This window comes from Mustela lutreola, chromosome 9 (assembly GCF_030435805.1).
Source record: "Mustela lutreola isolate mMusLut2 chromosome 9, mMusLut2.pri, whole genome shotgun sequence".
NCBI lineage: Eukaryota > Metazoa > Chordata > Mammalia > Carnivora > Mustelidae > Mustela > Mustela lutreola.
Genome location: NC_081298.1, coordinates 116,483,747 through 116,508,575, shown reverse-complemented (window position 1 = coordinate 116,508,575; position 24,829 = coordinate 116,483,747). Strand labels below are relative to the sequence as shown.

Genomic DNA, 24,829 nt, shown 5'->3' with positions numbered 1-24,829 from the left:
CTAAGATACCCAACTCAATATATAGCCGTTTCTTTCACGTTACCCCTGTTTTTCAGTATACTTCCTCGTCTGCAACAGATATAGTCCCAAGTAATTGTCAGCAAATCTTGATTATATTAATCCAAAGAATCATAAGACTATATTTTCTTAAAATTAGTGATTATTTACATTACAAAGGATCTATTCCTCCCCAGTGATCTGCTACAGGAATTTTAATTTTCTTATAAGTTGAACATACATCCTGGCCTGCTTGGGACAGGCCTGGATTAAGACAGCTGTTTTAGCGAAGTTCATTAATAATAGCACTCCATTTCACTCTCAGAAGCGTCCCAGTTTCAACAATAAATGGTATGCTCACCTAAATACTGGCTCACATATTCTGGTAATGAGGGATTCTTACTACTAGGAACCTGAGAATAACAGGAGATGAAGAGAAGAAGCCAGGGGATGAGAAGGGCTGCTGTGATCATGGGTATGGTTCATCACCCAGAATTTTCACCAACAATACAATGTTGACATTACCAATCACCAACAAAACTGGATTCACTGATTCTGAAACCCTTAAGTGAGACTCAAGAGACTTTGTGGCATATTGGATACAGGATAATTTCAGGGACCAAGCAGACCTGAGTTCAAATCTTGGCTCTGCCTATCAAGCTCTGCGACCTTAGGAGACAAGCTTTCTGGGTTTCAAATGGTGAGTCCATACAATGCGAGTATTCACATCTACTGAGCAGGTCAGGGCTGTTGTGGATTTTTAGATATAATTTATGCGAAACGATCACCACCGTGCCTGACAAAACCACTCACAAGATGAAAAATGCCCTTATTTTCTGCCATAAAATATTCTTCCATTAAGAAGACCATGAGCAGGGCGCCTGAGTGGCTCAGTGGGTTAAAGCCTCTGCCTTCGGCTCGGGTCATGATCCCAGGGTCCTGGGATGGAGCCCCACATTGGGCTCGCTGCTCGGCGGGGAGCCTGCTTCCTCCTCTCTCTCTACTTGCTTACTTCTCTGTGATCTCCGTCTGTCAAATAAATAAATAAAATCTTAAAAAAAAAAATATGACCAAGAGAAATAGAAAATGGGCAATAATCAAAATAGGGTGGATGGTGAGACCACTAAAAAGACCTGAACAAGGAATAAAGAGGGAAAATTCAAAATAAAAAGAAATTTTTCTTTTGGAAAATAAAATTATTTGGGCCCTAACACACACTCTTTATTCTCCCCACCTCTATCCTCCTTCACTTCCTTTCTCTGCTATACATCCTGTCTCTTCAGATCCTTCTGAATTCTGGGAGAACGTTATAGTGAGGAGTCCTGGAACAGTGAGTTATAAGGAGGAAGAAAGTGACATGTTCAAGCTCCTTGGCCACATAACTCGTCTTCCACAGAATGGAAACCCCCTGGAGCAGGGTGCCTCCAGAGATTTTGGGATCTCTGTCCGTGAACTGTTCAAAGGCAAAAGAGAGGCTATCTTGTTTTGAAAGGTCCAACAGTCATCCACCTCAAGGCAGAGATTCAGAACAGACGATCTCTTCAGGTCCTCCTCAGCTTAGGATTCGATGTTAATTTTCTTCTAAAAACTTTTAAAGGACCAGTGACTTGTTCACGCTAAGTACATTTTTAATAGATTACAGAGTATCTAATGGAATCATTTGCAGATTTAAAATTAAGTTTTTGCAGTAAAAACTGATCAACAGTGAAAGGTCTTTCTGTATGTGGCTGAACAAAAACTTCAAACATTAAATAAGAACCACTTGAAAACTGAAGTTTGAACTACTTTAAGTGAAAAATTTTTTTTAAAAAGGGCATGGAACACAAAACCATAGCATATAGAGCCAAGGAAAGTCTGCTCTCTTCCAAAATGAATATGATTTAGAGAGTAGTATGAACCAAGGAAAGGAAAGTTTCTAAATGACACAGGAAGAATGTGACCCTGAGTGTGTTTCTTGGGAGTGAGTCACTTAGGACAGCACAAACAAAGTAAATGTCACGATGTTAATAGTTTACTTCAGTCATAATCCACAGCCCTTCCTGACATGAAATCCATCGCTTCAATTTTATACATTACGTGAGCCAACATGAATTTATTTTCATCAGCATTTAGTCAGAAGTGATAGCAACTTTGTACTTTCACATTCTCCTTAAATCATTACTAGCACTAAAATATAGAATTAACAAAACCATTTATAGCAATGAATTTATTTACACTCAGACAACACAATTCTTTTTTTTTTTTTTTTTTTAAAGAAAACACAATTCTACCTAAAAACAACAGAAGGTCAAGAATAGAGGTTAGGGATTAAGAAACAACAAGAATCTAGGATTCACTTTACCCCTAACTTCTGTCCCTCTCTTGCAACTTTGGAATTCAGAAAATGGAGGAAAGGGAGGCAGTTAAGCAAAAAACACAGAGAGAAGGAGGGATAAGAAAAAGAAACAAGATAAGCAAAAAGATGGAACAAGTATTAGAGAACATGAACTTGGCCCCAGAATAAAGTTGGAAGAATTGGACTTTAGCTTCTGCAGTCCTTAGACCTAGAGCAGGAAACACACTACCCCCTCCACAATATTTCTACAGACAAACTTACACAGTATAATGAGGGATAGGCCATTAAAAAAAAAAAAAATCAAAGCTTTTACAACATTTTAAATACAGACTCTTGTTTCATGATCCATAAAACTTAACAGCAAATGACCAAGTTGGGAGTCAAACTCAGGTCTACTGAGCTCCAAAGTCCATACTCTTTAAATCATATCAAATCTCTCCAGAATAATTTTAGGCTTCCAGAATAATTTTAGGCACATGGATCTTTCAGTGAGGAGGGGCTATCACACTCAACCCATTTACTGGAAATCCACATTACCAATCGTTATTAAATCAGCATAGAAGTCCACAGGGGACATTCTCAGTAATGAAGGTCTTTATTTATGTGACTCCCTAAATGAAGAATTCACTAGTTACGGGAAACTTTGGTGGGTGTTTTCACAAATCAGTCCTCAAAAAAAAAAAAAAAAAAAAAGTTATCAAGAAAATAAATGAAATTTAAGGCATTACATGCTTTAATAAGCAGTTCTCAATTGCCTTCTTAGTAATTTTAGGGTTCCATATTAAAAAAAAACACATACGTTTGAGAGACAAGGAGGTCCACATGAGAGGCAATGAGACAATTATTGACAACAAGTTACTATGACGGCAGAACAGGAGGACATAAAACAAAGCTGTGGAGTGGTGATTCTGAGACGGCAGATTCTGGATTGGACAGAGGTGTGAAAGGCAACTGAGAATATCAAATCAACAGGTGCTTAAGAAGAATAAATAAAAATTATCTAACTGAAGTAAATGAGAAATTCCTTACAATACGAAGTGTAAAAACCTACTACAAAAATCTTCAGTTATATAAGGCAAAGGAAGATGACTGAGAAAACTATCCCTGGCTTTCTTGGGAAAAGTGTGATAAGTAAATATCAAAAAAAAAAAAAATCAGGTTACCTCTCTTTTTCTAAAATATTCCTCTTACGAATCAGCCGGAGTTCATGCCACATTCAAACCTAAAAATACTAACTGTAATTGGGAAAAATGTAACAGAGAGTCACAAATCTGGATCTACTCAAATCAACAGGTTCTAAAAACCAGAATTTATAGACTAAACAAAATGTGTGGTATCAATATAGATTCAAGTCACTGAGAACTGGAACGGTATAAAAAAGCAGTGACTGGGGCGCCGGGGAGGCTCAGTCAACTGAGTCTGAATCTTGACTTCAGCACAAGTCATGATGTCAGGGTCCTGGGATCAAGCCCCATGCTCTGGGGGGAGTCTGCTTCTCTCTCCTCTACCATCTCCCTCTGCCTGTGCCTTTCCCCCTGCATGTGTGTGCACAAGGGCATACACACTCAGTCTCTCTGCCCCTCAAGAAAAAAAGAAAATCATTAAAAAAAAAAAAAAAGTGGTGACTGAGAAGGGGAAAGAACTGTTTCCTTGTGATTTTTAACCTTTTTATTTAGTGAAATCTGAAAACTTAACACAAACTTCTACTGTGGCTATTAATAAAAATTCCATTTAAGGTATTTAACCTAAGAAATAACAGTTTCACTAACTTTTTATCAATTTTTGAAACATTTATGATTTTTAGAGACATCTTACTTTTTCTTCCCCTGAGGAAAATGAACCTAGTTTAGCTCCTCAAACACTTTTTAAAAATAAGTAATAATAAGTAATAACTGATAAAAATAAAGTAATAACTGATAGTAACTTATAAAAATAAGTAATAACTGAGAACTGCTTATTAAACCACGGAATCGACAGGAAATCTTTCTCAGGCTTGCAGCAAGGTTCTGGAAATGCAAATCACAGCACCATGTTCCAGAATTCAGTTAAGAGTTCTTTGAGAGTCCAACGCTATCTCACCGTTAAACCAGTTATCGTAAGGCAACGGATAGGCTCCATTAACATTCAAAGGAATGATGAAATGTCACTTACACGGCTTCTTGGGGCATTTCTGGCATTTGTTAAAGCCCCAGGAGGTACCCACAGTTCCACAGCAGTCCTCCTGCTTTGAAAGGCCAGGGAGCGCCTTGCCACACTGCAGTGATGAGATGTGAAATATGAAGGTTAATTGAGTGCACCATGCCCAGCCCCAGAGCCCCACTGTGCTTCCCAGTCACGTTATAAAACAGTTCCCTTATTATCGACACAATTGGTGGGGGGGAGGATAAAAAAAAAAAAAAAAACCCTCAAACTTTGAAACAAAACACCAGATCAGAATCAATACAATAACAAACAAACCTATTTTTTTTTAAAGATTTTATTGATTGATTGATTTGACAGATCACAAGTAGGCAGAGAGGCAGGCAGAGAGAGAGGGGGAAAGGCTCCCTGCCAAGCAGAGAGCCCCATGCAGGGCTCGATCCCAGGATCCTGGGATCATGACCTGAGCCGAAGGCAGAGGCTTTAACCCACTGAGCCACCCAGACGCCCGGCACAAACCTATTTTTAAGAGCTTCTTGGTAGTTCAAGAGTCTTAGAAAAATCTGTCACTACTCAGAGCAATTCATAAAACATACGTTTCCAATGCCCCCCTCCTTCCCCCCCCCCCCCCTTTAGAAGAGTCTCAACTCAAAAGTACAACATAAACTTTTACAATTTAGTCTGTCTGCTGGAAAATCTCTGCTGCAGGAACAGAGCTGTAAGGAGGTGGGGCAGGGGTGTCAACCTTGAGAATGTGGCCCAGGTCCCATCTACAGAAGGCTTTGGGTCTTCCTATAACCACAAAGGCCTCGGCAGGAACAGGACAGGAGAGAATGGTAGGAGAAATGATCACTGGCCAGATCAGCTTTTGGCAGATGAAAGCTCCAGAGAGCCAAGTGGTCTGACCAAGGGGACGTCAGCCAAGTTAGGAAGGTGCTGGCAGGTTTAAGCAAAGGCTAGTAGGCAGAAGAAGGGGACTTACAGTAGTCAAATATAGAGACCCACCTCCTCTCCTGGTAAATCACAGAAGGCCTAAGAGGCTGAGAGGCAGGGGCCTGAAGTCAGACCAACTCAGTGAGGTCAGGAAGGGCCTAGCCAAAAAGAACCAACTCTGTGTACCCATCTTAAGGTCACTTGCACAAGAAAGGCCACATGGCTCTCCATCGATACTCTGTAGGCTAAGCCCAGACCCCACATCTGAGGGGCTACTCTGCCTTCCTATGCCTCAACCTCTAAGAAAGTCCTCCCAACAGTTTTCCGGGTCATCTTTCCAAAGATGAATCTGAGGACATCACTCTACGGACTAAAAACCTTCCAGGACTCCCATAGTCTGAGGACTGCAAATTCCCTGGGATGATATACAAGATCTTCCTTTCCCGGCCTCAGAGCAGATGACTTTCCCTCTGCCCTCCTCCACCTCTCTACACCCAGCCTTCGGGCACACTAAAAGGCTTGATTTTCCGAACAAATGTCTTTCCAAGAGCTGGCTCGGTCCTCTCGTATACCTTATACCCTTCCTTTTCCCTTGGCCCAGCAAAGCTTTACCCTGTGAACTCCAGCTCTGAAAAGCTGTCAGGAGGAAGCCTCCTGTCTCTTCAGCTTCAGTGAGCCCCTCCTTTCTCTTCACCCCCCCGGCACACCACACAGCTCCACCGCCTCCACTATGCTTTTTAATTAAATGCAGATGGATATTACGTATCTTTATATCCCAATACGCAGTGCACAAGCTCCATAAATTCTGAAGGAAGGAAGGAAGGCACCAACAATCCAAGGAACTAAGAAACAACCCAGTTGTGGTCCATCCAGACAAGGAGTGGCTCTGTGAGAACCAGGGAAGGGTAGCAAACGCACCCAGGCTAGTGAGCGCAGCGTGGTGACAGAGAGTCTGGGCAGGGGACAGCAGGCACCTGGCAGGCCTCCAGGCCCGGGCAGACAGCATTCTGACGACAGAGGCTCTAAGTGCCCGCCGGTTCGAAATTGTAAAACAAAGTCAAGGAAGCCCTGGCACCGTTAATGAAGGTTTAGTTCCATCCTAGTTTTGAAGTCCTTAGGTTTTCGTGGTTTTCAATGATTCTGACAGGATGCCGTGTGTTCTTGAAGCAGTAAGTGAGGAGGGTTTGGGGGGGAAGGGCAGGGAGACAGGGAGGAAAGTGAACACCCCAAGAAATGAGAACCTGACAGAAGAAAAGCATACAGTGGCTAGATTCAGGTCATTCCCCAGACTCCTTTGGCTCAGTCACAGAAGGCTCACATCTGAACGAGGAAGCAGGAAGAAGGAAGAGGGGCCTGTGCTACAGGCCCAAGACTCAAAACCAGTGATGATGCTGAGAACACAGAGGTCTGTCCCCACCGCTGCATCCGGCTGCCAAGGTGCCTCCTGCTTATTTCCAGTTTTATCAAGACACCAGTGTACCTCAGATGTAGATCATTCTTGTACCAGATTCCACGGGTCCTTCTCTTCATCAAGCAAAACTTTCAACACTTGCTGATTTTATACGCTCAAAATTTTAGTAGCAGTTAAAATCCAATTTTCACCTCAGATTCCTAGAATGTTTTATTTGGTAGGGTAAGAATAAATCATCTCTCTCTACCAGGCCTCAGAAAAGGTACAAGGTTTTCATTACAAGATTCAGGCTGCTTTATCCCATGGCTTTGTTTTTGCAGGTCCAAGGCCAAGAGCAGCACAAACCAACCAAATCGATTAAATAAATGACGGTGTAGGTGGTACCACGAAACTGTGTGTTCTCAAAATTGGGCTTGCGCAAGATAATAACAGGCTGCAAGGGATGAAGTCGGGCTTCTGACAAGGCACAAAGTCTCACACATGCCCTTTGAGGTAGTTAATCATGAAGAAGCTCCCCTGTGAGCCAGAAAAGGCCCGAGAGATCTAATGTGGGCTAATGTGGGCTCTCACACAAGAGACTACACCTACCACCATGAAGTCTTACTTGGACATAAGAAGTGGCCAGAGGAAAAAGAAATTGGAAGAGGAGCTTTTCTCCTCCACACTGAAGGTCACACTGGAGAGACTCACAAAGAATAGGAGGAATTAGCATTCAGAATGCCCTTCTCCCTGAGTAGCGCATTCTGCTTCTTCATGAGACGCCATCACAAGGACCCAACACTGGTTCTGCCTAACTGCATTTTTATGCTCACATTGAGGTGATTTTTGACAAGTGAAAAACACAAATGGAATTTCTCCTCAGTGTCTCATTCACCACAACTTTAGAGAAAGCCTATCTCTCATTTCAAGGCATATCTTACATATAAGTAACCCAGAAGAAATAGGCTAAAAAATTTACAACCAATATTTAGGTATCTCAAGCCAGAAAAAAAAAAAATCTATCCCGTCAAATAAGCATTGTCCTGGAGCTCCTCGAAAAGCTCACCCACCCTCCAGCCGTACACCGGGGACACTGTCACTCCACACGTCCCTGCTAGAGTTGGGCAATGGCATGACCCCTCTAAAGCAGCAAGCAGAACGGGGCTGGTTCTGAGAACCAGGTCCTGTGAGCGTTAAGTGAAGAAAGGAGAGGCAAGACCGGGTGTGACCAGGATGGCAGAGTTCAGATACGCTGAACAAGCTTGTGGCCCAAAGCCAGGTGTGGGATGAAGAGACGAGCAGGACTAAAGGCCACAGATCACAAGTAGAGAGGATTTATGTCATCCAGCAGGAAACCTTTACCACAGTGAACACTCCTCAGCGATGGAAGACGATGACAGCTTCTCTGGGAGCGGAAGCTGGGGGACCACCTGACAGGAATGTCCAGGACATGAAGTGAGTAACTTCTATGGTTTCTGCCACATCATGGGTTCTGTGTTCAATACCTACTGATAGGTCACATTACCTGATTTATAGAAGGCAAACTACTAGACGCTGCAGACAACCTCAAGAACTTCTGATGCTCTCACAACTGCGTTCAAGACTGTATCCGGGTAGATACATTCCTAACCATCTTTTTTCAAGACTCACTTCCTTCCTCACATCAGTCTCTCCAGAGATGCTCACCCCAGACTAAGCTTCCTCCTACAGGACTTACGTAAACTACACAGAAAAGAGAAAAAGAAACAGAGCTACTCCCAGCCCCAATTCACCAGGGCACTGGCCATGATTCTTAGAAGACTGAGTGCAAGAAAATAATTCAGCGACCTTTCCTCCCTTCTGGGTCAGCACTCCGCCTCAGAAGGTAAAACTACTCAAGAACTGTTACAACTGCTCCATGAATAGCCACGTTTTACCTTTTACAACGCAAAATTATCACACGCGATGGCGCAAAAACCTTACATTTTTAAAAGCAGTTAAGAATAAACAGATTGTGGGGCGCCTGGGTGGCTCGGTTGGTTGAGCGACTGCCTTCGCCTCGGGTCATGGTCCTGGAGTCCCGGGATTGGGTCCCGTGTCGGGCTCCCTGCTTGGCGGGGAGTCTGCTTCTCCCTCGCCCTTCTCATACTCTCTCTCTCTCTCTCAAATAAATAAATAAAATCTATTAAAAAAAAAAAAAAGAATAAACAGATTGTAGAATAATGTACTTTTCTAAATCTTGGCCTGATTGAGAAAACTTCAGATTCCAACCTCAGGTTTGAGGTGCTACCAAGGGATGGTGTTTTCTTGAGATATGAAGTTAAGCTATGATTGTAGGTTTTTCAGATCTCCCTATAAACACCCGAGCAGGCCTCATAGTTCAAAACTTACCACTTGGCAACAAAGGGCTGTCATTTTTGTCAATTAAAAACTCACCACTGGAGATGCTTCAGAGATGAATGGTAATTTGAGGAGGTTGTGATAAATATTGGAGCATGGCTTCGTAAGATTTAATTTTCATGCCTTAGAATCACTAGCACCTACAGTATCCTCATTCTGAGAGTGTTTATTGTGTTGTGCCAGGTTCTGGGGAAGGAAGATCCAGTAGTGGGTAGAAGACGACAGTGCTGGATTAGAATTAGTAAACCTGGATCTGGATCCCCACTCTCTCTCATGAGTAGTGAGATGTTCACCAGACTGTCCAGCCTCTCTGGGCTAATAATGGGACAATGGGACAAGAATCCCAACAGCCGAAGATTGTGGTGAGAGTAAATGATGTGTGTATGAGAAGGGCTGCCCTATCCCTGTAGCCCCTGTGCAGGGACTGGGAGAAAGTGACCCTTAAGATGTGTTCTGCCTCAGGACACAGCATTCAGTAAACAGAGCATGGGCTGAATCCCTGGCTGCCCTCTCAGCTGATGTCCTGTGTTCAGTACAACCTATAAAATGTTCAAGAGCTGGCCATCTGTTAGCATCCTAGCATACAATCATTAAAATAGTTCAGATGGGGCGCCTGGGTGGCTCAGTCGTTAGGCAGCTGCCTTTGGCTTGGGTTATGATCCCGGGGTCCTGGGAACGAGCCCCGCATTCAGTTCCCTGTTCGGTGTGGAGCCTGTTTCTCCCTCTCCCACTCCCTCTGCTTGAGTTCCCTCTCTCACTGTGTCTTTCTCTGTTGAATAAATAAATAAATAAAATCTTTTTAAAAAAATAGTGAGTTAAAGCCTCTGCCTTTGGCTCGGGTCATGATCTCAGGGTCCTGGGATTGAGCCCCGCATCGGGCTCTCTGCTCAGTAGGGAGCCTGCTTCCCTCTCCCGCCTCTGCCTGCCTCTCTGCCTACTTGTGATCTCTATCAAATAAATAAACAAAAAAATAAAAAAAAAACAATTTAGATTATTCCACTAGTAAAAGGGCCACTCAATGGAGATGGCCACCATGTCAAAGACCTACTATTCCGCTTTCCTATTTAAGACACTTAAAAATGACAATCTTGGGGTGCCTGGGTGGCTCAGTGGGTTAATCCTCTGCCTTCAGCTCAGGTCATGATCTCAGGGTCCTGGGATCAAGCCCCACATTGGGCTCTCTGCTCAGCAGGGAGCCTGCTTCCTCCTCTCTCTCTGCCTGCCCCTCTGTCTACTTGTGACCGCTCCTCTGCCAAATAAGTAAATAAATAAAATCTTAAAAAAAAAAAAAAACAATCTGAAAATACTCTTGGGAATTATCTATTATCACACGTACAGAACTCGTTTTACTTTGCAATCAGGAACCATGCTACAATGAAGCATAAATTACTGAGTTTAAATAAAGAATGTTTTCCCAAAGAGAAAAAGGCACTGGAGCCAAAAAAACAAATAACATCTTAAAATGTTAAAGTGATACCGATTTTTTATATGCACTGAAGTAAAACATGAAAGAACAGAGAAGGCTGACTCACTGCAACCCTTGCAAGAGTACGCAGGACTGTATTTAGGCAAGAGCTGAAGCAAGGCAGTGACTCAACCGCTGGGCTGGAGAGACAGATTCCAAAGAGATGGAGCAGCTCTGGCTGAGCCCAGGACTGACCACCAACTGGGAGAGGACCCAGGGGCAGGTGGGTGGGAGGGAAGGGCAGAGGAAGGCAGGCCAAAGACGGAGGAACGGAGGGAGTGGGTGGGGAAAGTCAGAGGATGAGATAGAGCCGAGCCATGGAGAATTTTCCAAATTTGGGATTCAGTTTGTGGTTAGGTACCCAAATTAATCAGGAGATCGTTCCCTTCCCCAAAGTAAGAAGATGTGGACTGCTTCCAGTGAATATATAGCATCTTTGAAGTGATGACAAACACAGAAATATTGATAAAGAGGGGGAGAGGGGAGCCTGGGTGGCTCAGTGGGTTAAGCCTCTGCCTTTGGCTTGGGTCATGATCTCAGGGTCCTGGGATCGAGCCCCGCATCAGGCTCTCTGCTCAGCAGGGAACCTGCTTCCCCCTCTCTCTCTGCCTACCTCTCGGCCTGCTTGTGCTCTCTCTCTCTCTTTCTCTGTCAAATAAGTAAAATCTTTAAAAAAAAAAAAGATGAGGCAAAAGAGGAAAAAATTATTTTTATTTAAGTATAGTTTTCTACATCTGAAATTCCCCCTCAAGAGTAAAAAAGAAATGATCAACATAGAGTATATTATTGATGGGGGGGGTGGGGAGAGAAATAAATTATATCTAAAGTCAACAAGAACAGTTATCAGAGGACCCCCAAAAAACAAAACTGGATAATTATTAAAGGCCCATTAGCAATACTTCTCCTCCAGGAAAGAGCACAAGGGAAGGTTTGTTTTTTTGTTTTTTTGTTTTTTTAAAAGATTTTATTTATCCATGAGAGAGAGAGCATAAGCAGGGGGAGGGGCCTCCCTTCAAGCTGAGCTGGGAGCCTGAAGTGGGGCTCGATCCTGGGACTCCAGGATCATGACTTGAGGTGAAGGCAGACACTTAACTGACTGAGTCACCCAGGTGTCCCACAAGGGGGTTTTTAAGTTCAGCACAAAATGAGCTCTTTCCACAACAAATGCTATCTCCCACCAAACACACACCCAGGCATCTACATGTCCATTAGAACTGGTCCTCTCTGAAGATGAAATTGACCTTTTCACATAATCACAGTTCCTGTGGACCAAGTGAGAAGTAGTGTAAAGATGACTGTAGCAGAGTAAATGGTATGAGAACAGCTTTTTTTTTTTTTTTAAGATTTCATTTATTTATTTGACAGAGAGAGATCACTAGTTGACAGAGAGAGATCACTAGTAGACAGAGAGGCAGGCAGAGACAGAGAGAGGAGGAAGCAGTCTCCCCGCCAAGCAGAGAACCGTAAGTGGGACTCTATCCCAGGACCCTGAGATCAGGATCTGAGCCAAAGGCAAAGGCTTAACCCACTGAGCTACCCAGGTGCCCCAAGAGTACAGCTTTTGAGCTTGGACCAAAAAGGGCTGGTGCTGGTTAACTTGACCAGTTACCACATGTATTATTATCATGGACAAAACTCTCAGCCTCTCACTGCCTATGTCCTCCTCTATAAAACATAACTAAAAATGCCCATTTTCACAGAGCTCTCAAGAGGAGTGAGCCATTACCTATGAGACAGTTAGATGGCCGGCATGCACAAGGTTCACAATGTTAGATCCCTTTCTCCAGGCCTAGAAACCAGGGTTGATTTAACAAAGGACTAATTAACTTAACAATTTTCAGTATGTGATGTCCCAGATTCAGTTTCTCAAGAAAAGAGATATAAAAATAATTTAGATATAGAAATATGAAAAGAAAAAGAAGATATTACATAAATTTTGCTAAAAATGTTGAGGTTTTCACAAAAGTGCTCTTTTGTGAAACACTTCAGATTATTATTGTTTTTGGCTAGTAAAAAACAATAAATGCTCAGAGAATAAATGTTGTGGAAGATTTCTAATTGTATGGACTTCATTTTAATTCTCCTCAAGAAACACAACATGATGTCACTGAATCACCATAATTCAACCAGTTAATATCAACGTTCCAACAGCAAATTTCATTTTGGGGACACTGAGATCCTTTCGGTCACCCACCATGTCTTGGTGCCAGAAGATCAAGACCATGACACCAAAATAGCAGAGCCCACTCTGCACCTCTTGCCCACAAGCACCCATGGTTTAGTCATAAAACACTGCAGAACATGGTACTCACGAAAATAGGTCCCAGAAAAATCTATCTGTCCTTCTAGGTTCAGCTAGTGTTATAGACTAAATATGTGTCTCATCCCCCAGATCCCCATGTTGAAGCCCCGCGCTCTAATGTGATGACATGGGCAGGTGAGGACTTTGGGAAGTAATGAGATTTATTTTTACTTTTTTCCACACTCCCATAACTTCTATTATGAAGATAATAGCTCTACTTTATTATTGTTGTTGTTAATCTCTTACTATAACTAATTCATTTATTCATTTGTAATTAAAATTTTTTTTAAGTTTTATTTAAATTCTAGTTGGTTAACATACAGTGGAATATTGGTTTCAGGAGTAGAATTTAGTGAGTCATCACTTACATCTAACACCCAGTGCTCAGCAAAAGTGGTATTTAGTGCCCTCCTTAATATCCTTCACCCACTGAGACCATCCCCTGTGCACCTTCCCTCTATCAACCCCCGCTTGGTTCTCTGTAGGGGAAGTAATTAGGTTTAGATGAAGTCATGAGAGTAGAGCTGCCATGATGGGATTAGTGCCCTTATTAGGAGGGGAATAAAGACCAGAGCACAGATTCCCTCTCTCACTATGATGTGAGCACATCAAGAAGGTGGGTGTCTGGACACCAGGAAAAGAGCCCCACCAGGAACCGGATCTGTGAGCATCACGATCTCAGACTTCCAATCTCCCCAACTGTAAGAGTAAGTTTTGGTTGTGTAAGCTACCCAGACTATGGAATTTTGTTATGGTAGCCCGAGCCAATTCATACAGATAGCAATGGTTTCTTATGAATATACCGTGTCCAAAAGAAATGGCCTAAGAGCCAGGAGGGACTAGTACAAAGAACACCAGAGTAGGAACCACAAAGCCTCAGTTCTAGTCCTCACCAGCCACAAAGTCAATACCAGATGTGAAATAAACTAATTCACTTCTCTGGACTTCAGCTTCCTCATTAATAAACTTTTAAGTATAGAATAACTGCTCATACTCAACAATGTGCCTACATTCTATGATTTTATAAAGGCTCCAGTGCAGAAGTAGAGAATAACCAGGGAGCTATGAGTGGCATGGTTTGCCGTATCAGGGAAATCCTACGAAGGTCAGTGTTCCTTAAATGTCCCGTGCCTACCAAACTGATGCAGAACATTCTCTGAGGCCTCGTGTTCACCAGTCCTAACGACATGACCTGACCGAGATAAGGGTGATCAGTGATGGTCAGAATGAGTCTCCTCTTCTTCTTCTTCTTTTAAGATTTTATTTATTTATTGACACAGAAAGAGAGGTCACAAGTAGGCAGAGAGGCAGGCAGAGGGGGAAGGGGAAGCAGGCCCCCCGCTGAGCAGAGAGAGCCTGATTCAGGGCTCCATCCCAGGATCTGGGATCATGGCCTGCACTGAAGGTAGAGGCTTAACCCACTGAGCCACCCAGGTGCCCCTGGGTCTCCTCTTCTTGACCGTACTTCATGCTCATCCCTTTCCTGAGAGCCAGTACTCACAAAAAAAAAAAAAAACAAAAAACAAAACAAAACAACAACAACAACAAAAAACGCAGCTCTGTCTTCCTGAAAATAGTCTCGGCTCTTAAAACAGCTATTTTCTAGATTATAGTAATTATAGTGAATTACATTATGATTATCAAGAGGCAAAGTATCAGAAATCATTCAAGAGAGTCATGGAGATGTGGATTTTGCATATTGTGAGCTGTGACCCATAGAAAATCACATTATGATTTATCAACCCCCACTGCACGGGTCTCCTGTAAATTCTTCCACCTGTGCCGCTGAGATGTTCATCTCTACCCAGAGCTAGAAAAATCTCATTCCAACGTTCTGGCAGAAAACTGAGCTTTTTTGGCAAACAGAAGCTATACCCTCAGTACCCTAAATTTGGTTGAGGAATGTGAATCCCTTTTTTGGAAATCCTGGACTTCTCGTAAGAACCAGAATGAGGCCCCTTATGGGGAAAGTTTTAACTGTATATAATGGGGACGGGGTTTCATCCAAACTTCTGTTTCAGCTCTTCTTTATTCCTATCATCAATCTACTCCACTATGATATAAACACATTTCCACTGTGGCAAAGTGACTTTTACCCATCTTCCCAGCCACACGGTGTTCCTGTAGCCTCCGGACCAACGGTGGTCCCAAACTAAACTGGAAAACCTCAGAAGAGCTCCTCAGTGTCCATGCACTACAACATTAAATATGCTTATTTCTATGTGCCAGTAAGAAAGAGGGTCCAAATATCGAAGCCTATCATTAATGCAACTACAGCAACATATTTGATCAACTTGTCCTAAAGGCCTGTTGTCATAAAGGAGAATATTGTACAGGGAAGCACAGGCGGGATAACCGGCATTGTCTCCTAAGAAGAGGAAAACGCTTAAATACTTCCAGATTTTCTAAAAGAACTTGTAAAAAATTTGCTTTGGCTTGAGCAGAACATTCTTTATAGGCAAGGGTATTTTTTTGTTGTTATTGTTGTTGTTGTTGTTGTTTTAAATCCACCCAGCTTTCTTTTATTAGAGTAATTAAAACAATGTTAGGCATTTGGGGTATCTGATACAACCATAATCCTCTGATATTTCAGGCTATTGATTTTACAAAATATCTACTGTGACTCGGGCATTAACTGCTGGAAATGTACCCACATTGATTTCTGACAGTGTATTTGTTTAAAGCCTGCTGAAGCCAAACCATGGGCTTCAAGGAATTCCAGACAACTACTTTAGTTTATGAAATAGTCTTTGAAAAGTTACACGAAGGCAAAAATGGTTTTAAAAGTAACATACAAAGGAAAAAAAAATTCTTAAGCCTGAAACTTCTGATTCTGCTTGACATCATTTCTAAAGAAACAATTAAATTTGGGCTATTTTCTCCATCTCCACAATGATTTAAGCATTTCAACAGTTGCTTGTATCTTGCTATTTGTACATTGTGTATTTGTACATTGTATTTGTATTTGTACATGTATTTGTACATTGTACATTGTGAAAAGAATGAGTATTGCCATCATTATATTCTGACATCATAATTCCCATTAGCTAGTCCTTGCAGCAAAACAACACAAATCACATCATAAATCCTTGCCCTCGATACTGAGAAGATGAAATTTATTCAAAGTTCCATTACCCAGGATGTGACTAAAAAGACAGACTTGTGTTGAGAGGGAAATAAAGATGGGCATCCAGGCATGGCTGTTGTTACCGTGACAACTGGATCACTCCCAAAATGATGAACATAAAGGTCTCTTTCCCCCAGTGTTTCTTTCTACAACTGTATTGAGGGAAATTTTCTATATTAAGCTTCAGTGCATCTCAGGTTCTTTTTTTGTTTATGTAGAGATACTGCAAGGAACAAAACACATTTTGGGTCTCATACCACTGTGCAAATTCTAACACGTGCCTCATCTGGTTACGCTCCCAGGTTTTCTGTGCCTTATCCAAGTACACGGAACTCAAAACTAATAATTACCTGTGGTTTGGTTGCAAATAGTGTAGAAAAACTGAATGCCACAAATCATATTAATAGGTTTCTTTAGTTCCCTGGGAGCAGGAAACCAGGTCTGTCTTGACCACACGCCACCACTTGTGGCGGGAACATTCACTGCTCACCAAAGAACCACTTGTCCTAGCTTCCCCACATATGCCGGCTTCCTAACTACCATGGGTCAGCTCAGACTCCTGCTAACAAAACAGCAGAGAGCGGGGGGTTTAAATAACAGATGTGCATTCCTCACAACTCTGTAGGCTTAAAGTAAGAGAATGGTCAGCTCTGGTGAGGTCTTTCTTCCTGGCTCGTAGGAGGCTGGCCTCTTGCTCTGTCCACATATGGCAGAGAACGGGAGTCCTCGGGGATCACTTCTTAAAAGGACACTAATTCTGTCACGTCAAGGCTCTGCCCCTACAATCTCACTGAATCTTAATGACCTCCTCATTGACTCCACCCCCAAATAAAGTCACGTTCGAGGCTGAGATTTCCACATACATTTTGGGAGGGCCACAAATGAGTCTGTAGCCCTGACAGGCAGGGCCAAGTGACTCCTTTTGAACAAGGGCTGTGGGAAAAGGAGGGTCCCTCGCAGCACCTCTTTCTCCCCATTGTAGGAATTAAGGAGGCCACCTATTGCCGATAGCATAGCATTAAGGTGGTAGAAGCCCATCAGCTTGGCACTGGAGGGAGATCTAGCAGAGAGCTCTCTGCAAAATGCAAGCTTCTGTCATGTTAATTTCTGACTACAGCGCAACCTAGCCGAACCTAATAATGTATTTACTGACTATTCACCTGTGCCCTGCGCTGAGCTCAATTCCTAAAAGGCCCTCCTCTCACAAGAACACAGCCTTGTAGGGGGAAAGAGGGTCGAAACCAACCATTTTAAGAGGATGACATTCAAAATGGTCTGATTGGATTCCAAATGCAGTGAGATTTCAGGGAGGAGAGAGTGAACATGGAACCGGAGGACTGGAAGGCTTTCTGGAGGAGCCAACACCGGAGAGGAAGCTCTCAGGTCAGGCCGGATGTGGGACATCATCGTAGGTCTTGATGTTTTTGATATTGATGCAATTTGCTCCATCCACAGATTTTGTGCATATGTAACTATCAGTGGCACATAAGACCGGAAAAGAAGAAAGATATCAAAATTACCACAATCAGAGGACTGCAGGACCAGAGGAGGCCGTGGTAGTCTTCTCAGCCAAAGTTATTTGAAAAAAAAAAAAAGAAAATTCTGAGGGCCAGAAGTAGGGCACGTTTGCAAAAAAAATGGAGAAAGATCCATGGACGTGTTAACATCCACAGAGCTGGTCCCCACTTCTGAGCCTCCATTTCATATAAGTAAATGGGAGAGAAAAATGCCAACTTCGCCTTGTGTTTTAGTTTTAAAGGTCACGTAAGGTCCTAAATGGCAATGTTGTCTATCAACTATTGATTTTATACAAACGCACTGAATTACTAGGACGCCTGCCGCTAAGCTGCAGAACCCTCATACCATCTTCTGAACAACTCCATTAAAGCCTGCACATTCTCTAAACTGGAACTCTTCAAAGTGTCATCTCATTGCTGTTTTTGTTCAAAATGGTTAGAGCTACTCTGTCTGGATTTCAGAATACTCTTCAGGGCTGAAGATGCACATTGTAAATGTCCTCCATGGTGCACATCCTTGATTGCTGGAGGCTGAAGTGACCACTGGAAGGCTTCGGTCCACTGACACTGTAGCAAATGAGTGAGGTGCAGAGAGAGAGAGAGACTAATTTTCTTAGGCAGCTCCGAAACCGATTCTGAAACAGCAGCTTCAAAAGAGCCATGGCAAGTCTGTTTGTACGACAGCATCGTTAAAATAAAGACACAGTCTCATGAAAAAGACCTCAAGGAGACAGAATATTCTATCTCCTACATACATTTTCTGATATATATAAAAGGAAATGGGGGAGGGGGGAGAAGAGGAGGATGAGAAAGAAAAAGAAACCTGGACTATCATCACTGTGGGAGAAGAGGCAGGACAGCCCAGGGGAGACATTCTGTCATCTCTCAACCCAGGGCAATGTTGCTTTCTTCTCCACAAATTTATGGATCAGATTCCAGAGGACTGGGGTTTATTTTGATTTTTTTTTAAGTAAACCAGATGATTCCACTTTGTTTTAGCGAATCTCAATTCTAAGAGATCATGTAGATGAAGCCAAAAAAAAAAAAAAAAAAAAAAAAAAAAGCCAACAGACCCTAGAATATCAGCTGTGGCTCTAAACAATTTTGTAATGTACAGAGCCCCTGTCAACCAGCATCTCAAGCCTTGGTCCCTTCAAACTACTTCCAGTGAACTCAGAACTGTCACCGTCAAACGTGAGCACCACAAAATCGTACCACGTTGCCAGCATCTGAAGCGACCTATCACACTGCCACTCTCTGCTGCCCCCGAAATTCCTTCATTGCCTGTTGCTCAGCAAACGTGGGAGTCTAATCATTAATAGGTATCTTATTTTAGTGAGCCCTAGAGGTATAAAACATGGAGATCTGATATTCCATGTCGTGATAAAGGCATTTTCATTGCCAGTAAAATGAAAACCATCTGAGAGCAGGGGCTTGAGGAGGACTCAGGAAGCGTAAACGTGTCTATGAAACAGACCAGGGGCCGTGAACACTGAAAGCGGACACTCGGAGGCACCCAGAAACACTGGCCCGGGTGAAGACCAGTGTTGGGCAGTGGGAAGGGGAATGTCTGGGTCATCCACCATACTCTGAAGGACTCTACCGCAGTTCTATGAATCTATATTTTGATTATCCTAATGTCTTAGTCCTACGTTCGCTCCAAGTCAAACTAGCAGTTCTCCCTGCCATTGGCAGAAGCTCAGTGACATGCAGCTCTTTCTCCCTTTGGATTTTATCCCTGTCTTTATTGATCTTTACAGCTCTAAGGAAGAGGGGCCTCGCACGAAGAAGGTCTGGCAGAGGCTGCTGGAACAAGACCAGCCCCCGCCAGAGAGCCCCGGGCTCTCGTCACTGATATGTATGAGACACGCTCAGGGATAGCTCTGCTGCCGACACAGGTAAGCTTTGGCAAGGGTGGCCTTTTTAGAGCCACTGGAGACAACCAGACTCACTAACACTCAATTAAATTTTTCTTCGATTATGCCAAAGGAGTATTTGAGTGGGACACTGAAGAAAAACCCAGATGTCCTAGGAAGTGCCTGGTGTTAATGACTTATTCCACCTGAAGGAGGCCAAACGTCAGTAAATGCAATCAGACACCGCCGGTGGGGCTCTCTGCTCACAGAGAAGGCCGATGTCTGGTAGCCCCGGCCCATCCTTTCCCAGTCACTGCCTGGCAGTACATCTGCAAGGAGATGAAGGCCAAGTTCACCGGGGATGGCCCTGCCCCTCCAAGTATGTGGCTGGGAAAATGCGGACGGGCCGAGGGCCACATGCACACCTGTACCCACAGCTGACCCAACCTGGCGGACTCCGCTTCCCTTCACACAGAAGGGGTAATACATCCGCAAGAGGCCAAGCGTCTTTGGTAAAATGTCTTACAGTTGTTCCTTTTTTTTTTTTTTTTAAAGATTTTATTTATTTATGTGGCAGAGAGAAATCACAAGTAGACGGAGAGGCAGGCAGAGAGAGAGAGAGAGGGAAGCAGCCTCCCTGCTGAGCAGAGAGCCCGATGCGGGATTCGATCCCAGCACCCTGAGATCATGACCTGAGCCAAAGGCAGCGGCTTAACCCACTGAGCCACCCAGGCGCCCCCAGTTGTTTCCTTCTTTAGAAGTCTCAGCTGCATATGTCACTTGCGGGCTCAGTGGAGGGAAATAACCAATACGAAATGTTAGCATGATTCTGGCCTCCTCCCCATCAGAATACCCTCAACCAGCGATTTTGTCGCAGCCTTATGCCTCTTTCCAGCAATGCACTTGCGGTCATGGCCGAGGTGACTCTGTGGAAACTAAAGAACAGATTTCTAAGCAGAACTTCATGTCCCAGCCTCCTTAATTGAGCACTAAATTCATTTTCCATCACCGAGAAGAGATTTTCAAAGTCTGCAGTCTGTCTCTATATGCACATCGGTAACAAGCCACACGGGTATCTATCCATCCATCTGTATTTTTTTTCTGCCATGTGGAACTGACAGACCTGGCATCTGTTCCCCTACTTTCTCACTGGCTTCTGTGTGGTAGAAACCAAGAAATATTTTTCTTCAAAATCCTGTCACAGAAGAATTGAGATTTTTTTTTAAGTACTTTCAGCCATAATTAGGCTAGTTTCCACTTTGATGAGCTCACACTTTTCTGTTAATCTCTCCATGATGTTTACGTAAAAAAAAAAAAAAAAAAAAATTTTTAAAGGAAAGCAAGTCTTCCTCCTCCCCAAAGATTTTATTTATTTATTTGACAGACAGAGGTCACAAGTAGGCAGAGAGGCAGGCAGAGAGAGAGGAAGAAGCAGGCTCCCTGTTGAGCTGAGAGCCCGATGCAGGGCTTGATCCCAGGACCTTGAGATCATGACCTAAGCTGAAGGCAGAGACTTAACCCACTGAGCCACCCAGGCTCCCCTAAAAAAACTTTTTTGAAACAAAAGTTAAGTGCCTGACCCTTCAAAAAGAGTGTGTGTGTGTGTGTGTGTCTTAGTACTAAGGTTTAGAGACTGGGAATGTTATTGAATTTATCTGCCAAAAAAGACAAATCTCCAATTATATCCAATTATTTCTCCAAAGGCCCACTCTGCTTCCATTGTCTAAAGAGAACTGATAAAACAATGTTTGGAACCTCTAAGAGGATCCCCCACATAATTCTTGGATTGCTTTAACTTAGTTTTGCCCCAGTTCTTATTACTTGTATGAGCAGGAATTAAAGGAAAGAAAGGCTTTTCCAATAGTTTCAGGATTTCACAACAAGTACTGCCCATTTCTCTTCTTCCTAATCCACATAATGATTATTTTTTCTACAGAATGCATATCATAGAATTTAATCTTACAGTTTGTTTCTTATGGGGTTTTTTTAAAATGTATGGACATTTTATAGTTGCAAACTACAAAAGAGGGTTTGTATGTTGTTTGATCATCTTTATCTGTGCTAAAGCACTGTACTAAAAATATATTTTCTGTTTACACCTACTTCAGGTTTTCCAGTATTTCTGTTCTTAGTTAACTCAGGTGTTTATACATGGAATTTTCTGGTCTTTTGGCATTTTCAACAGGAAGGTCTTGAAGCACTTGAATTTTTTTGTCTCATTTTGTAATGTCTGTGTCTAATTAAGGGGCATGTTCCCGTGTTTAACAGAGAGCACATGATTGCACAACTAGGCAATGGCAGACCCAAGCATGGACGCTGGACCCCAAGCCCTACATCATGATACTAAACACTTCTCAGACGAGGTCTTTTCATACCATCTGGTATCATTAGGTCACTGCAAATGTTTGTTTCCAACAACTGGGCAACAAATAAAACATGCTTAAAACAACCAAAAACTCAAATGCTAAGTACATTTCAAATTTAGGTCACTGTTAATAGAACCAATTTAAAACAAAGGAAACCCTTGTACAATGGAAAAGGTATATATATTCAATGTTCCTGTGATGCAAAAAAAGAAATTGGAGGGGTATTTTCTGAAATTTGGCCTCTCCTTAGGGATGAAAACTAGCATGGAAATGTTCAAGTTTTAAGCATTCGAAATACCAGGAGATTTTTCTAAAAGTAGATGGTAATTGTAACCACTGAAGATGTAATTCTAACTTGATTAATAAAGTAAGCAAACCTTCCAAAATGTTTTCAAACATACGACGATTTACTTCAGGTAGCACAGATACCTAATTGCCAAAATTATGACTTGTTAACGACCTCAAATTTACACTACATTCAAGAAACCCATTTCTCTCAGCCACATCATACATTCTATTAATTTCTATCCTTTTAATACTTTAACATGAATGTAATGATGCCTGTACCCAACAGATTCACACAGATATCAATGCTTTATATGATATAAAGAATAAGAAATTATTTTGAGGACTCAAAGATGGGACATCGGGATGCCTGGGTGGCTCAGTGGGTTAAGCCTCTGCCTTCGGCTCAGGTCATGATCCCAGCATCCTGGGATCAAGTCCCACATCAGGCTCCTTGCTCAGCAGGGAATCTGCTTCTCCCTCTGCCTCTACCTGCCACTCTGTCTGCCTGTGCTCACTCTCTCTGACAAATAAACAAATAAAATCTTTAAAAATAAAAAAGATGGGACATCACTTTCTAGAACAGTAAAACAATAGGACTTATTCTTCCTCCCCACTCCATCCCCTGCCCTCGTACCTTGATACCCTCTGTCAAGGTGAAAAATATTATAAACTTCCAATTCCATTATTCCTGTTCTTTTCTCTTCATAATACAACAAACCAAAGAGATGCCCTCTGTTCTCATGAATTTATCCCCACTAGATTCACTTGCTGCCCACTAAATCTTCTCCATTCATTCACTCTCATTCCATCTCTGAAACCGCACTGGGTCTCCCAACTGATACTCAAGAATACACCATTCTTGATGTCAGTCAAGGATGGGGCTGCTTAAAACAAAGATGTACCTACTCATCTTCACCTTACAATCCTCCCCCAGGGTCAGTTAATCAAGGAGAGTGAGCATTTATCTGATTTCTGAAGCAAGGAAGTTCAGAATGGTCCAACTCATCACCATCTTTTTCTTTCCAACAGCCCATAATCAAATCCTGATGCCTGACTCTTCACAAAAACTCAGACATTCATCTTGACTTTCAACTTCACTTCTTAGACTGGACCCTGGTCAATTCACAAATGGACCAAGGCCAACCTCTCTTCCCTGGCCTCCCCATGTCTACCATTCCCACATCTACCCACCCTATTCTTTCCTAAGTTGAAACTTTTAAAATTACTTTTTTTAAAAAAAAGATTTTATTCATGTATTTGACAGAAAGATAGAGAGCGCACAAGTAGGCAGAGCAGCAGGCAGAGGGAGAGAGAGAAGCAGGCTCAACACTGAGCAGGGGGTCTAATGTGGGGCTCGATCCTAGGACCCTGGGATCATGACCTAAGCCGAAGGCAGCTGCTTAATGAATGAGCCACCCAGGAGCCCCTAAAATTACTTTCTTAAAATTCATAAAATGTATCAAAGTTATAGCTTTTAAGTTCAGCTTAAAATTCGATTATTCTAAGTCGAGAAAGTGATCATTTTTGTTTCTCTTCCTCAAGAAATTATCAAAGACTCTGACATATTCAAAGAATAATACAATGATCACTTGAACACCCACCTCCCAGGGTCAAAAACAGTTAGGATTTTGCCGTATTTCCATGTAAAATGCACTTGAAAATAAATTATAGACATCACGGGATTTTACCCCTAAAACTTTCAACATACATCTCTCAAGAAAAAGGACACGGTCCTACATAATAACCCCAACACCATTATCACACCTAAACAACAACAATTCCAAAATATCATCAAATATCCAGTCCTGTTTAGATTTCCCCAATTGCTCCCCGAATGTCCTTTAGAGTGGGGTGTTGCGTGTACATGTTGTTCTAACCAGGATTTGATTAAGGTTCATATGTTACATTTGTCACTGTGTCCCTTTGTTTCTCTCTAGAAAAGTCACTCTGCCCTTGTTTTCCCATGAGAAGATTTTTGAAGAAACCAGACAATAATGTCCCACATTATGAATCTGTCTGAGGGAGGAGGCATGTGTGTGATACTTTTAGTTGGCTTCCTCTTTCCTGATGAGCTGGAGAGGTCACGGTGTAAGAGCCTGAGTAGGTTCAGGTTAAACATTTTTGGCCAGAGTACCTCAAGGATGATGTGCAAATGCTGTACTTCAACCCCAAGTTTACCATCTAATTATTAGAATGTGCCATAGAAACAAGGGCAATTTATGCCAAATTTGTTCTGTATATGACCTCTCCTGGCAATACAAAAACTGAGGTGCTTACCCATGACTCTAAGGCATTCAAAGCCTCAACAGCCAAAATTTGCAGCTCGTAAGAGTGTTTCAACTCAGCAAAGCAATGCGCCCTGAGTGGATGTATGCTGTTGTTTCTGCAATTCATTCACAATCTACCTACACCTCTTCCTGGAGTTTTATTTGCAAACTAACCACAGCAAGAAAGCACACATGTTTTTTCCAACACCCTTATAGGATGTATCTTGTATACTACTGCCTATTTACCAGTAGTGTATATTTTCTTTTTTTTTTTTTTTTAAGATTTTATTTATTTGAGAGAGAGAGACAGAGAGAGAGCACAAGCAGGGGTAGAGGCAGAGAAAGAGGGAGAAGCACGGAGCAGGGAGCCTAACACTAAGACTCCATCCCAGGATGCTGGGATCATGACCTGAGTCGAAGGCAGACACTTAGCCATCGGAGCCACCCAGGTGCCCCAGCAGTTTATTT

The 24,829-nt window shown here is 42.5% G+C and overlaps 1 protein-coding gene across 10 annotated transcripts in view; it reads right to left on the bottom strand.

Annotated features, from left to right (window-relative positions):
- Positions 1 to 24,829, bottom strand: part of LTBP1 (latent transforming growth factor beta binding protein 1) — a 403,430-nt gene that overhangs the window by 167,734 nt on the left and 210,867 nt on the right. For all 10 annotated transcript variants that reach the window (XM_059188603.1, XM_059188601.1, XM_059188606.1 and 7 more), the window contains one exon: positions 4,484 to 4,586. In XM_059188603.1, the coding sequence (XP_059044586.1) occupies positions 4,484 to 4,586 (103 nt within the window). The remainder of the gene's footprint in view (positions 1 to 4,483; positions 4,587 to 24,829) is intronic.